General features: G+C 41.2%; 1 protein-coding gene across 12 annotated transcripts in view; it reads right to left on the bottom strand.

Moving 5' to 3' along the window:
• Positions 1 to 6,903: 6,903 nt before the first annotated feature.
• Positions 6,904 to 16,065, bottom strand: part of JADE2 (jade family PHD finger 2) — a 139,267-nt gene continuing 130,105 nt past the window's right edge. For all 12 annotated transcript variants that reach the window (XM_032783497.2, XM_032783494.2, XM_032783499.2 and 9 more), the window contains one exon: positions 6,904 to 12,500. In XM_032783497.2, the coding sequence (XP_032639388.1) occupies positions 11,614 to 12,500 (887 nt within the window). In that variant the 3' untranslated portion in view covers positions 6,904 to 11,613. The remainder of the gene's footprint in view (positions 12,501 to 16,065) is intronic.

Genomic DNA, 16,065 nt, shown 5'->3' with positions numbered 1-16,065 from the left:
GAGAACAAAACTGGTTGAAAGACCACACATAAAGAGTAGCTATCAATAGTTTGCTGTCCAACTGGGTGGGGACATATATAGTGGGTTCCTGCAGGGTTCTGTCCTGGGTCCAGCACTATTCATATTTTCATCAATAACTTAGATAATGGAGTGGAGTGTATGCATATGCTGGCACTTTGGAGGAGAAGATTAGAATTCAAAATGATCTTGACAAATTGATGACTTATACTGAATTCAAGAAGATGACATTCACTAAAGACAAGTGAAAAGTACTTCACTTAGGAAGGGAAAAAAAACCCAGTTGCCTACCTTTTTGTACCTTTTTGTAACTGTTGTTCTTTGAGATGTGTTGCTCGCATGCATTCCATTCTAGGTGTGTGCGCGCCCATGTGTGCAGTTGTTGGAGATTTTTGCCTGACCAGTAGCCGTAGGGTTGGCTGTAGCATCCTCTTGAGTGCTGCACTCGTGTGTTGGTATTTTCAGCATTGCTGACCCTACACTCTCTCAGTCCCTTTTTGATGGCAGTTGTGACAGAGGGGCAAGAGGGTGGGTAATGGAATGGACATGAGCAACACATCTCGAAGAACAACACTTACAAATGAACTGCAGGGTTTGTTGAGGCTATTACTTTGAGCACCCAAAGGTTCGAGGTCAGCTGAGACCAGGCCAATTGGAAGGGGCGGAGGTGGCCGAGGAAAGAGTGGGAGGACGGATCCTGGGAGGTGACTAGGGCATCGTCCTTGAGCGCAACCTAAAATGACTGCTTCTGGCCTCTTTGGAAGGGCCAAGCTGAGCAGATGAATGGGAAGGTGATGGATGTTGCTTAGACCCCCTTGTCTCTATCTTTCCTCCTGTAGGCGCCCAGCCGGGGAGTCCCACAGAACCTAGACTGCGGAGGTGGAGGGTGGAACAGCTTCCTGGCCTGCTGAGGAGGATGGAGGCTCAAGGAGCAGAGGGTGGCCTGGGAGTCTTTAAGGCCATGAAGTCTCAAGTACGTGAGCTCGGAGAAGAGCCCTGCCCCCTCAAATGGGAGGTCCTGCATAGTGGTCTGCATTTCCTGGCATAACCTGGATAAGACTGCAGCAGGAGTTGCACGTCATGGCCACCACAGAGGTGACCACCTTGGCTACTGAGTCAGTAGTGTCCAAGACTATTTGAAGGGCCCCTCCTGTGCCTTCGTCCACTAAAGCAGTGAACTCCTGGGCTCGGTCCTGCGTGAGGGCCTCCTTGAATTTGTTAAGGGAGTCCCACGGATTAAAATTGTACCTGCCTAACAAGGGTTAGATACCCAAAATTGCAGGCTTGCCGTCGAATACATCTTTCTGCCAAATAAGTCCAGTCTCTTGGCCTTTTTGTTTTTTGGTGTGCCACTTGGCCCTGCCTGTCCCTTTCATTAACAGCAGACACGACCAGTGACGCTGCTGGTGGGTGTGTGTACAGACATTCAAACCCTTTCGCCGGGACGTGATACTTCTGTTCCACCTTTTTAGAAGTAGGCAGACTGGAAGATGGAGTTTGCCACAGCAATTTGACAATCTTAAGGATCCCTGGGTGGACAAGCAGCCTGGTTACAGGCCAGGGTGAAGGAGGGTATAACGTTCGGTTGTCGGACTCCTCTGTGACCAGCCTCTTAAGGAGGGTCTGCTGCTTCCTTGAAGATGTCAGAGGAGCTGTCCGTTTGGGAGGGACCAGTTACCACTTTGTCCGGAGACAATGACAAGTGCACCACCAGGGGAGGGATGGGTTCCCCTTCCTTCTGCGGGACGGCTCCTTAGGTCCTGGAGTCCGATGCGCTGCCCCCGTGTTGGATTCAGTACCGTGTTCCCACTCCAGTGCCGGCAGTATGGGGGCAGTTTGTCCGAGGCAGCCAGGGAGGACTGGTAGGAATATGGGACCAGCATCAGGGGCATGCCCCATGGTTTCCAGTATTGAGCTGGCCACAATCCCTGCTGCCATTTCATCACTGCAGGTGCTGTTCCGGCTTCATGGGTCAGCAGTGAATCACTTCTCCTTGGTGAGGGACTGAACTCCCGGTCTAACTCTGACCATTGCCCTTCCAGCCTCCAGAGCGGAGCCATCGAGGCCTGAGTCTGCCGACTGACCCTGGCGTATTCCCACACCTAGAATGGACTCAACATGAGCAAGCACTCGAAGAAAAGTCAAATGTACAGCTACAAAATGGGGAATAACTGCCTAGGTGGTGGTACTGCCGAAAAGGCACTGGGGGTTATAGTGGATCTCAAACTGAATATGGGTCAAAAGTGTGATGCTGTTGAAAAAAAAGGCTGGTACTCTGGGCTATATTAACAGGAGTGTCATATGTAAGGTGTCAGAGGTAATTGTCCCACTCTACTCAGCACGGGACTACTGTGCCCAGTTACGGGCACCACATTTTAGGAAAGCTGTGGACAAATTGGAGAGAATCCAGAGAAGAGCAACAAAAATGCTAGAGGGCTTAGAAAAACTGAGTAAACAGTGAAAGGCACTGATAGGTGGGATGAGATGGGTAGTGAGCTGACTGTGCACTTTGCACTTAATAGATTTGTCCCCTGGCGCTTTTGCATCAGAAATGTTCTTGCAATTGCATCAGCTGAGACTGCAGAGTTTCAGTGTTTCACTGGGCTTTCAGCCCCAAGCTGACGCAGTAATACTTAAACATTATTGCTACATGAATAAAGTCCAAAGCTGTCTTGATCCATCTTTGATGGCATGCTAAATTCCATGACTCTAGTAGAGTGGTTGCAGTGTTTGGGTCAGTCGCCTGTAATTGTCTTTCTGTTTCTTTCCAGTGTGGTGGGGTGTATCCTTTTCAGTAGCCACAGGAGATGCTTTTTCTTTTGGCCATTTAGATGAGGCAGGTGAAACTATCAAAATGTTCAATGGAATCACATCAGTGACGGCCTCAGTTGTCACAGTGAATCCTGATAAAGCTATTTCCAGTTCCCAGGAAATGGGTTAGAACCAGCAGATGATTTGGATACATTTATTGGCGGCTGGTAGCGAATTTTGCAGTTGGAGGAAGGTGTAGATAGGGAAACCTGCACAGTACATTAAGGACCCAGATATAGTTTATCTGGCCAAATTGAATTCTTGCTGGACAGTGGGAAGATTATCTCCACTGAATTTTTCCAGAATGTGATTTGAACAAACAATTGATTCGCTCATACTGGTGCCAGGTGAGAGGCTTCTCCATACAGATGGCAATATTTCCTTCATGCTTTCAGGGACAATGCTCAGCAAACACTGCTGCTGCCCAAACTAGAACATCAGTTCCAAGGAATTATTGTGTCATTATTCAGAGTCTTGCTAGCAGAAAGAAAGAAAACAGTTAAAACTGGCTACCCAGCATTTGGCGCTTTATGGTCTATCCTTGAGCCTTTTGTTATGAAATCTAATTCTTTAATATTCCCTGGTATAGGACAGGTGACAAACTTCTTAAAGAAAAATAATTCTAAAAGGAGTCTAGACAAAGGGGATGGTGCTAGATGCTAACAGAGTGTATTGCAATGGCACGTCAAGTGGCTTCTTGTAAAGTCGATTGAGTTTGAGTTTGAAAGTTCATACCAGAGCTGCCTCAGGCAATGGTGAACAATAAAATAGTAAAGTAATAAAATCCTTAGTTTGCAATAACCTGATCTTTTGCTTTTAACAAAAAAAAATCATGTGATATTTTAGCGTCGGACTCCTGTCTCTCCCCCGTTTACTCTCCCCCACATTTTCATAAACAAAAAAGGCCCAAATTTGGGTCTACAGTTTAATGCATTAGAGTCTTCTTCTGTCTTTGTGATCAGATATATTATCTAAAGACAGCACAGGAAAAAAACATAATGGTATTTGCTTAACTAATCACTTTAACAATAAATTGAGCAAAACAAATCTATTAACTCGGCCTTAAGGTCTTTCTGGTAACACAGAGACAGTTCCTTTTTCAAATGCAGAAACGTAAACAAAAGTAACACAGGGTGAAAAAAAGCTGTGATGAATAATTGACAGATAATATTCAGTGGGCAGAAGATTACAGAGTCTAGACTTCTCCCAGGGAGGGTCCTGGCACCTAGCCACATCAACTTACAATATTTAGATCATTTACTCAGACGAAAATCAAGCCATTATCCCAGTTTGAAAGCCACCATTTACTTCCACTGACATATTTTCAGTTAAGTGGTAAAGTTAGTTTTTAAAATGTTTAAGTAAATACTGCCTCCTCCCACAAGAAATATCTTGTTAAATACAATGTAGAATAAAAAGGTAGTGGTTTATACATGGTGCGCATTCAACATGTGAAAAAGTTAGCAGTTACACTTGCACTAATAGCGTGCGCTTTCATTGGTTTGGAACAAACACCCAAAGGATCATACAAATCAGGGATGGAGAAGACCTACTAAATGAAGTGTCCTTCCTATGCTCAGTGCATGACTGTGCCCTACAGGATATTCTTGAAGGTTATGTTTAATTTAATTTTCAGCGGCCCAAGTGACGGAGCTTCCATCACTTCCCGTGGAAGACTATTTGGCAATTGAACTGCTCGTACCTTTTGGACATTTTGCTGACAATCCATCTATATTTTGCTTTGCTGCACTTGTGTCTTCTGTTTCTTACGCTACATAGGTTAATATGAAAGAACCACACAAGCACAGAAGGGTGCAAATAACTGTAGAGTTTACTAAACGTCTATAACATGCAAGGCCTAGCTACAGGTATACACTGCTGCTCTGACAGGATTCAGGTGGCTTATGAAACAGAAGTCATGAAGGGCCACAAGAGGGCTCATAAACTATTTAGTAGGATGCTAGTCAAAGTCCTATACATCACACAGCTTTGTCCTATTACTCTTATGGCCCCTCCCACCTCCACCTCCCCTTTTCCATTTGGCACAATTCTTTGCGGCGCTTTGATGTTTACACCTTTCTTTCAGTGTCTCAGAACTGAACTCTTGCATCCCAGTGGTATGTAGAAACACACGCAGGCATTTTTCAGTCCATGCTGGGATGCAAATTTTTATGCTGATTTATGGCCACTTTGTAACACTGTTATATCATAACTGCATTTATATCACTCTGTAATCCCAGTTGAGTAATATGAATCCATGCTGGTGCTATATCAGACCACTGTACAAATCTATCTGTTCGTCCGTTTTTTAAAATTGCTTTTGCCTATGAGAGCTGGCGTGTTCCTCACCTCTGACTGGCACTGTGTGTCAAAGAACTTTCTTGAAACAAATGAAACTGGTTCTGTGTCATTAGTCTGACCAGATTGAGTTCAGACTTGTCTAAAAGATATTGGTTTACAGCCAGTGGGTCTCTCCAGTGCTGGCTGGCAGAACATTACAATAATTTTTTGTCCTCAGTATGGTGGTTCCTAAATATCTTCTCCCTAAACAACAGCCTTACAAGCCATCACTGTGATGAGTCTGACCGGCAGCGGTATCTGCCTCTCTGCTGATGGGGATTTGCCCATCCGGGGGGGTGTCAATATTTTGCACTATGGAGACACTCCCAGGTCCCAGGTGTTGGCCACGTGTGTCTTTATTCACATGTATTTGATGGATAGGTTATATTTCCTCTTAGAGAAGGCCATCAGGTCAGTTATCCATGTCTTTGTGGGCTGCAGACTAGATGATTGCAATTCCATGTGGAAGCTATAGCTAGTCAGAACATGGCTGAGCACACACATAGCATTGATAGATATATGGAGTATATTGTCCCTGGTCTTCATAGCTTACCCGCATGTCCAGTTACAGGTCTTGATTTTGCTCAAAACCATACCTAGTTTGGGGGTGTGTGTGTCTAGATTTCTGAGACCACTTTTCCTAGGTACTACACTGATAACTGAGATCAGCTGGGATGTGGTAAGATTTGAACTCACTAGGGGCATGGTGAGGCTTTTAGCTCTAGACTACTGGTCTCCCAGAATGCAAACCTGTTGCCGTCATGGCAGCACATCCATTTGGAATGACCAACATTTTAAGTGTTCACTAATTTTGGATGCTTCCGTTTTGGAATGCCCAGCAGAAGGCAGGTGGGGCCTAATTTTTAGAGGTGCTCAGCTACCACAGCATTTTTTTCTTGTTGGAAGTTGTCACATTACTATTATTTGAAACCCAAATAGAATGCAAGGGAAAATCATCATTTTATAAATTCTTAAGTTTTATGCCTTGGTTTCTATAGCTATAGCTATAAATAGCAAATGGAGGATGATATTGTTCCCTGAGTGTGACATTATCCTTGGTTTGAGAACCTTCTTCTTTGCAACTCCTGTCAGAGCTATTTCCTCATATACCCCCATCTCACTACTCTGTCTCTTCTCAAATCTCATCTGGCATCTCCTTTCCACTGCCTCTTAAATACTGTCTCCTGCTTCTGTTACTATATCCCCAAATGCTTTGCAGATGTTTGTATACAAGACACTATAGTATTTTACTGTTGTCAATGGAAGAATAATCACAAAAGGGGATAGAATGTCAGCACTCAGAATGTACCCTCCTCTCCCGCTCCCCTCCAGGAAAAGCAGCAACCTTGAATACCCTGTTCATTCACAATGGATACAAACAGATCCCACACTTCCTTAAAACATCGATGAAGCCTTTTGCAACTCCTCCCCCAGAGCAATAAATTACAGAGCTGACAAGTAAGCCATTCCTGTTGCGCTCTGTAATGGTTAACTTATGTTGGGTGATGGCAATCTATTGCTCATTGAAAGTGACGGGCAGTTACATAAATATACCATTAGGGAACTAACAGTTTACTAACCTTAACAGAAACAAATGAACGTCATAGGTGTAGCACAAATAAAATCCTTCTCTTTACTAAGGTAGGGGGACACTTGGAAGACATGAGTTCCTTGATACCAAGGTTAATTTGCTACCCTAGAACCTGTTGACTACATAATACTCAAACAAAAATGTACACATAAAACACTGCTTTATTGACTGCATTTGCCAACACATTGAGGAATGCAAAGTTTTTTCCATAAGCAATGGGCCATGGTCCCAATGTGTATTAAAGCATACACTAAATCTAAACATGATGAAAAGAATGGCAGACAGAGCTATTGCAAGGCAACACAAACAGCATGCATAATACAGTCTCACACGGAACAAGTTTGATACATTATATTGCTTTAAGGATTAACTAACATGGAAAATGTACAAAAAGGAGAAATAGGTTTTTGCATTAATGAAAAATACATTTTTTCTCTACAAAGGAATTTCTAATACGAGAAAATAAATATTGCAACATAAGCCAAAAATAATTTAAAATTGTTCTTTTCAATATATTTCAATATTTCTCTTTTATATTAACAAATGGCACATCACGTTCTTTGAAACAAAGAAAACAGAAGGATTTCTCCTCCCGCGACATTCATATCGTTTCCTGTAACTGATGTGAAGCGGGTCTGTCTCGTGTGTGGAATGGAGCAAAGTACATGGGAATTTCCTTAAAGAACAACCAAAATTAACACACTGCCCTGGCAATAGACAGAGAAGTTCCTTTATGACGAGTTGCTAGTCCTTAGGCTGATGTGGAAAACACAAGGATGAGTTCATGAAAATATTAACAATACAAAAAATGAGAGAAATCTGTTCTCTCGCCCTTGTGTTGAAATGGGTAATTCTCTATTGTGCTTTGAGGGAAAGTGTCATCCAAATATTAGACATTTAAAAATAAAAATAAATAAAGGTGCAAAATATCCCAAATACAGCTTATCCAGAAGAGCAAAATTATATGGGGTGAAAAATGAATGTGTGAACTCAGAATTGTCTTCAGAAAACGCCACCGGGCACCAATGCTTTAACTCTAATTTGGGTTGTTCTCTATGAATTAGAAATGAGCGTTGATCAGAGCCTACGTGCATCATCACATTAACCCACAAGTGTGGTGGTGCTTTTCAAAGGAAACAGGTCCCTTTTACAGTGCAAATATCAACTCCTGCAGTTATATATCATCTTAAAGACATTTGTTTAATAAAATAAACCATTATACTTTTTTCTTTCTAATCATTTCAAAATACATTTACAAAACATCAAAAATATTTTCCTTGTACATTTTTCTTTCCTTAATTATTAACATTTCTGTTATGAAATAAGTAGGTGGCATAGGAACAAAGGGTGTGTGGAGTGTTTCTTAGGAACCAGGTGTCTAATGACTGAATATAGTAGCTAAGTTTCCAGGGCTTTCGTGGGGCCACTGGAATGGCTGTGAAATGGCGTTGGTCCTGACTGGAGATGGGGTCAGATCTGGCCTCCTGCCCACAGTGAACGTCTCTGTCCTACCTTTCCCCTGCTGGAAGCCACCACCTCTTCCCTGATAACCTCTTTCCTTGTTAGCCAGCCAGCCTGCTGCCAATTCTCACGATCTGGGAAGCAGTAGCAGGCGGCCAGTGGAGGTCTGGAGATTTCCTAGACATCTTGAACAAAACAGCCTCTGTAAGTCTATTTCAGTGTGGCCCCCACTAAATGTATGGAGTAGAATACCGTATGGGCACCAGTACATGGACGTCAATGGTGCAGTATGGGTGCAGCTGGAACATGCCTTAGCCCTCAAATTATCTCTAGGGCTCTTCTGTTAAACCAGGACACTCGAGGGATTATTATTACTGGTTCTAATAAATCGAAGAATCCACTCAAATGAGTCCCACAGCAAATATACAAAATATCAAAAGTTAACTCAAGCCAAAAGACAATGGATTCAGCATCTACATACAGTACCGAGTGCTCTAATAGAGTGTGTATACCAGACATGTTCTGCCACTGCCTGGTAATACTCTTCTGGATTCTTCTCTCCCAGTAATTCTGATAAGCTCTTCTCTGTTAGTTTCCTCTCATTCTCTTGTTCTTATTTTACATACAAACAGGCCAAATTTGGCCCCTCTGTGTGCAATTTTATTCCCTGATCACAAATCACAATGCCTAAAGTCTTGTGGCTGTTTTGAACTTTTTTTTTTCTTTTTTGGTTTTGGACAACGTCCTGATCACAGTAACAATGGAGTGTATCACAGTGCTGCATTGGAATCAACAGAAATATGGTGCCACTTTCATTTGGTTGTTCTTTAAAGTCTATCCCATTTTGCTCTCCTGTACTGAGCAAGCAAGGAATGCAGAAGCTAATGAGTGAAGCTGTGAACAGTGAGATTTGTGTCTGTTTTTTTTTTTACCATAGTTGAAGTGAAGCACACGGAAGCAAGATTCATTAAAAGGCAGCATATTGATTATTGTTATGACTCTTATACTAGGATACGGTAGCTAAAGCTAGCAAGCCTGATAAGATAAACTAAGTCCTATTTACTGTATTTAACATTATCTGAACATACTGAGCCTTAATTAATGAGCAGACTTTAGTTTCCAACCTCAGCGGCTTATGCTAATTTATAACAAAGTTTTCAGGTGGTTCCTTTTTTTCTCTTCTTCTTTTTTGATAATAATTTCTATAAAATTTATCAAATGAGGAAAACACCCAGATACGTTTGGTTTTAGAGTTGATTTTTTGGAATTAGCCAATCTAATTAATTTCACTGCAGTCTGATAATAATTTGATAAGGACTTTTGAAGATTTAAAAACGCCAAGATAGTCAATTTTCGGAGTCACAGAATTTAAAGAAAGCTCAGAGTCAAATGAGTAAAAAGCATCAGAAATCAAAACAGCAGGATGCAGCCTCAGTGACAGAAGCATCCCCATCAGCAAGCTTGGAAGCTAAATACCTCAGTTTTGTGTCATGAATGTGTCTCTACTCCTTTGTTGCTAAATAACTTCCAATTTTTCCAAATGACAAGTTTCTGGTTTCTGGCTGTGCTGCTTTATTGTCAAAATATTCTTTGGCATACACAAAATTATTTGACTGATTCATCTGTTTTTTTGTTTAAAGTGATGGGTTTTACCAGTTGCAGAAGTGTCCCAGGTTTTTTTTTATTTTTAAAAAACAACAGAAAAAAGTTTCAGTGAATTCCTTTTTTGTTTGTTTGTTTTTTGTTCCCTGAGCTCACACTGGGGTCACTCCAATAAAACATGTAGTACGATTTAACTGTGACCTTTGAAGCCAAAACTGAAATAATGGTTCATTCAAGTGCAAACATGGAAATTCGCCTGACTCATAGGTAACATGGGCTTTTAAACAACATTTAAGGCTTATAGGGGACATTTTATGCATTAAATTATTATAATATTTATAATGTCAGCTTTTGTGAATCACCCTCCTACATCAAGTCAACAGCTTGTAACTAGGATTCAAAGAATAAAAAGAAGGATGGAGAGGGATACATTTACTGTTTTAGTTACAGTATTTAGTAGAACAAAAAAATGATAAAGGCAAATCATTTAATTTCCTGGAAATGACATTGCATTTAGACTGAGGGCCAACTGTCCACTCTTGTGCATGGTGAGTTTACACGTACAATAGAGCCCTGCGCGGGACTGGTACTGAACCCTGCAGTGGGACTGGGATCTCGGGGGTTCCACTGCCATAATAGCAGAAGCAAGTGGGAGTGGGTGTTGCCAGGCAGGATGGAACCAGAATTAAAAATAGTCCCACACAGGGCTCGAATGTACAGCTCCCAGCACAGCTGAATGTAATTCCAACCATTAAAGATGAAGTGCTGGCATCAGCTCTTTTGATAAACTGATCCGATATTTTACAACCCTCCAGTTTTTGAAGACATTTTTCCCCTCTCCATCCTGCTCCATTTTGGCCCAAATGTTTTGGTAAAGGCTAATCAATTAACCTGAGTAAATCACTTAAAATTTTCAAATAACCTTAAAGGGTTCAAAGGACCTCCGAGGTTTACATTACATCAATAAATACCCAGAGCTAATCAGGAGGAATATTTGTAGATAGCGCTGCAGCTCTAACACAGATATGCATCTCTTCTATCTATTGAAAGCCTTTGATGACTGTTTACAGTGCTGCCGACTATCTCTGACTGATGTAGTGGCAGGACTAAATCTTGGTTCTTGGCCCCTGGATGGATTCTGATCAAACTGGAAGGTGAGAAAAAACAAAGGATTTAATAAAATATAAATAGAATGTTGTTTTCCTCCACTCATAAGTGCTTTCTTCAAATAAGCTCTTTGTGCTTTTTTTAAAAAAAATTTTTTTTTTAGTATAGCTTATTTTACTTCCTTGTGTGCGTGCGCACACACGGACAGTGACTTTTTCAGTAAGTTGTGTGTGTAGGTGGTTCTCATAGTACCCCAATACCCTGACAAACAGGGGCAAAAATCCCAGGCAGAGCATGAAATCTGTCTTTAAATAATGCCCATAAAACTGTCATCCCTGCAGAAACAACGGATACTGGCAAAATTAAACTTCTTTATTAAGAATCTAGGATGTCCTGCTCATTGCCTGCAAGCACAAGTCCCTTAATACACATGCTTGCATTTCTTTTAACTGGGATATGCAAGTTAACTAAGAAGGGACAACTATTGTTACAGTAATCTATGTTGGTGATGGTTAAGCTGTATCTCAAGCATATAGAGAAGAGAAAGACAACAGTGCTGAATTTTAAACTATATATACATATTAAAAAACCCCTTTGTTATGATACCAGGCAAAAATTGAACATGGCAGTTGTAACTGGGTTTAGGCTTCATAGAATTGTCACAGTTGGTAAATCTGGTGGAGTTACGATGCCAAAATACTCATTCTGACAATATCCTCATTTCCTGAATCTAATTGGTTATGTTGCACTCTGCCACTTCCGGATTCCATGTCGGAGTCGCTCATTTCTGCATCAGAAAAGTAGCCATCAGTCTCATTGTCAAAATGATGCAAGATGACCTTTGCCTTTTCACTGACTGGAGGCCCGTTAACGGTGTCAGGCTTCTGGATCTGTGACCTCCTAGTCCCTCTGCTTTCCTTTGGTAATTTGAACCTCACTACCGTTTTCGGACTACCTACTGAGTCAGGCACTTTTGTCAGAGAACTGGACTCACACTGAGTACAATTCACTGTCTCCTCCTCATTGCTTAAGGAGCTTCTCAGACACAATGAGGCATGAGAATCATTTGCTTCTGGAACAGGATGTGAAGATCCCTTCTTAGCTGTCTTTTTTATTTCGCTGGCCCCTTTGCGGTCCATGTGAAGTTTCGCCGCTCCTTTCTCTGATTTGCTAGGTCTTGCATCATGGGTGAAGGGCTCTGTGGTATCATCTGATAAGTTATTTGTGTTGTTAGTCCACTGATTTGAATCCTCCTCTTGGTGACTCTTGAAGATTGTGTTCAAGTCATTTCTTGACAGTTTTTTCTTAGTGTTCATTCTCATTTTGTTTTTAACTTTCTTTGTCGCATCACTATGCTTGAATGGTGACTTCAAGGAATGATCCATCATAAAACTTAACAAGGTCTCTTCATCTTGTAAAAGCTCCTCTGAAAGGCCTGGAGTGTTGTCTTCATGGTGTCCATTGTTCAAGGACCACTCACTCATTGCCATGTTCTCAGTGGTAATCTGAACTGACTGGGCCAACCAGCTATTGAAGAAGGTCCCATCTATGGGAAAGGAAGTTGACAAACCTGTAAAAATAAAAAGGACAACTTTCTTAGAAATCAGAATCATTCAGTTTGTGCTTTGATTGTAAGAGGCATCTATGCAGTGTCAAAACTATAAACTGCAGTAAGGAATCTGGAACAGTTTTTTGGTATTTGGCAAACATGGAGGGGCTCCAGTGTCTATTGTGTGCACCATACAGCAAGTAATGTGTGAGAAAATGGCAAGCATACTTTACTTCAGGTAATAATGGTCAATCTGAGGTATTCTTATACCTTACATGACAGTGACCTACACCGTCGACCACTTAAAACATTGCCCCCAGATCGGACCTCTATGAGGACTGAACCTGGGATGTTTGGATCAAAAAGCATGAGCACTGACTGCATAAAGGACTAGGCCCAACAGCCAAATTATATTCCTCTATGTGTGGTATAGCCACTAGAAGAGAGGACAAAGACCTACTGACTGTTAGGGCAGATTATACAGTGTTCAAGACAAACTACACATAGAACTTAACCAGCAAGGCTGAGAAGATTGTGAAGGCTGGGTGATTGGGGAGAACAGGACTGAAACACCCTGGTATCTAGCCACACAGGATTATTACAGTTCTTTCACTATAGTGCTAACACATGCGGGAAACTCTGAAGAATGGGCAGCAGACGAAGGGCTGGATGAATTCAGCTATGAGAACTCTATTTCTACAGGCTGCTGCCTCGGGTTGATGAGAGCCCTAGACAGAACACTTACATGAGGGCTGGGGTAGAAACACCCTCCTGGCATAATCTTTATATGGGTAGTTAGGTAAGGAAGGTCTTTGGCTGGATTCTTGCCTTCCCCTTTGCTGGGAAAACACAAACAACATCACTGGTTCTACATACTATGTTTTAGCTTCTTAAACAGTTATTCTAATTTTCTTCTTCAACTATATGGGCACTGATAGCTGGTTAGGATCCCACCAGTGTGAATGTAACATTATCAGAACCAGAATAAGAGAAAACTGATGATCATGCTTATGATTAATAATTCTAGAGAGCCTCAAAAGTATGTTTCATAGCACAGACACAAAGACATGAGCCTCACCCCAAAGAGCATACCACCTACCCGAGATATGCAATAGGATGAATAGGATTTGCCACACAGCTCAGATCATCTGGCCTCTGTCACTAGCTAGCATCCACTGCTTCAGAAGTCAAACCCCATCCCCCATGAGATGTCTCATCATTTGTGGAAATGATGGACAGAGTGGGGAAAAAACTCCTGCTTGACCCTTCAGATGCTCCATGAGTACCCTGAAGCATGTGTATGATATTCCTCACCAGAGATGCATAACTATAAAAGTTATTAATGGTCATAAAAATGAGAACCCTTTTCACATATTATCCGACTTCCCCATCCGTGACAGTGCATTTTGAAGGCTGATTATATATCGCATGAAGAAAAGTTTCCTCTGAGTGCTGCAGATGTATTCAGTATTCATTTACTAGAGTGGCCCCTTAGTTCTCTTGCTATGGGGCAGAGTATAAAGGACAGACCAACTGGTCATGCTGGTAAGCAATCCATTAAGCCATAAGGTAAGACCCGAGGTTTAATGTGTAGTATATGTCAACTGCTCTATATTAGATACAGTATTAGCTTCCTCAAATAAATATCTGCCTTGGATCATTCATTTTGACTGCCTGTGACTCAGATGCTTTCACAGAAGTACCTCTGAGCTTGGATTAAGCAAATATTAGTACAGAAACCTTCCTCAAATTTAAAAAGGCTGATTGATTTTAACATGCAGTTGTACAGCCATTGCACACACATCAAAACAGAACAGTGCTGACAGCATTTCATATTGACTTTGAGGTTTCAAATGTTGGGCTGAAGTCTTCACTTAGGCTAACCTCTCATTGAAGTCAGTGAAAAATTGGGCTAAGGACTGCGTAAGAACCTCAGGATTTGGTCTGCCATCGTTATGAGTATTTACTTATGATTTAGCCAAATTTCTAAAGACAGGCAGTGATAGGTGTCTATATCACATGTGATGTCATTAAACAGAGAGCAGTTTTAATCTATTCCCAGCAGCTCTGAAATAACACTGTAGACACTCCTATTCTTAAGCTGTTACTTTTCAGGTTCATATTACTGCAATAGACTGGACTAATTTTATCTGATCCTAAGAATTTGGTAAATCCTTACAGAGAACGAGATTTGCACCTGGAGACAATTACTGGATTATGCTATTTAATTTCTTAGAGAAAAGTGAAAGTGTGATAAGTCTGTGCTGTAAAAAATCAGGTCTGCGCAACATGGACCTACTGATCTTCAAAATCACGCCTAGTAAAGTCCATGCTACAGAGTTCTTTTGCCTTGAGTCATATCCTGCCATTGGTGCTGTAGATGGATTTTCCCACTGGACACCTGGTAGACTGCATTCATTAGGTACAAAAGAGACTGGCTAAACTGGAGCAAGAACGATCAGCGGGTTGGAGGGATTGACTGATGAGGAATGTTTAAAGCAGCTAAATGTGTATGATTAAGTGATAACAGAAGGGCGCAGGCATTAGAGCCATACTTGAAAGGAGTGAATTATTTGGAGTAGCACAAAGAGGACTAACTAGAAGTAAAGGAGGGAAGAATTTGGTTGAAAAAATTCCTAGTACTGAGCTTTGCCTGCATGTGGAATAGTCTCTCAAGAGAAGTGCCGGAGATCACCATTACTTGGAACTTTTAAAAGTAGATAGATAAGAGCCTTTAAACTGTTTAGGAAGGGACACTTCTGCACTGTTCTAATTGCTATGACTGAAACCCACTGGAATTCTATATTAAAAACTGGTCTCACTCGTGAGCAGTCGTAATGATGCTCACTGTATATTATGGTAACACCTTGTTAAACAGAAAGATCTGATGAGTATATTTCTGCAAAATGTCTCTAACAAAAAGCTCCCTGTTGTAATGATTGTTTGGTTTCTGATATTTACATGGCAAGGATTTGTAAACTTGTTAATACTCTCTCAATAAATTGTAAAGAAATAATAAAAAACATTAGTCTTGTTTATAAAATGGATGAGAGAAGAGCAGATTTTTGATGTGGAATATTTTTTTCTCTTTTTTAAAAGGAAAATACAGATGCATTAGGGAGAGCTCAGTGGGACTGTGTTATAGAGGAAGCGATTCATGTCTATAGTTGTTATTCTTGCGAGGAGGTTTGTATCATTCATTGTTTTAAAGATTTCAACTTTTTTTTTTAAATGCTTGCAGGACACATGGCCCAGTATCTCCATTTCACAAGGAGTAAGAAAACATTTCTGCCAGGTATCAGCACAGAATTAACTATTTGATTTAAATCAATTGCTGCTGTAGGTGTAGGATATGCTTAAGGGGGAGAAAATGAGGGTTGCATATAATAACTAAAATTTACAGAGGGCTTTTCACAACATGTTAAGGCATCATGGGAGCTCTCTCAAGGGAAGGACTTTTGGGTAATTCTAAGCTAGCAGAACAGGACAGCTGATCTAAATAGTAACAGAGAATGTCCTTCATTAAGTAAAGTCTTCCTCTAAGGCTTCAGTTTCAGAGTTAACAAGTTGTAAGAAAAAACAAAAC

The sequence above is a fragment of the Chelonoidis abingdonii genome, chromosome 7, assembly GCF_003597395.2.
Source record: "Chelonoidis abingdonii isolate Lonesome George chromosome 7, CheloAbing_2.0, whole genome shotgun sequence".
Lineage (NCBI taxonomy): Eukaryota > Metazoa > Chordata > Testudines > Testudinidae > Chelonoidis > Chelonoidis abingdonii.
This window is presented reverse-complemented; position numbering and strand designations above follow the sequence as displayed.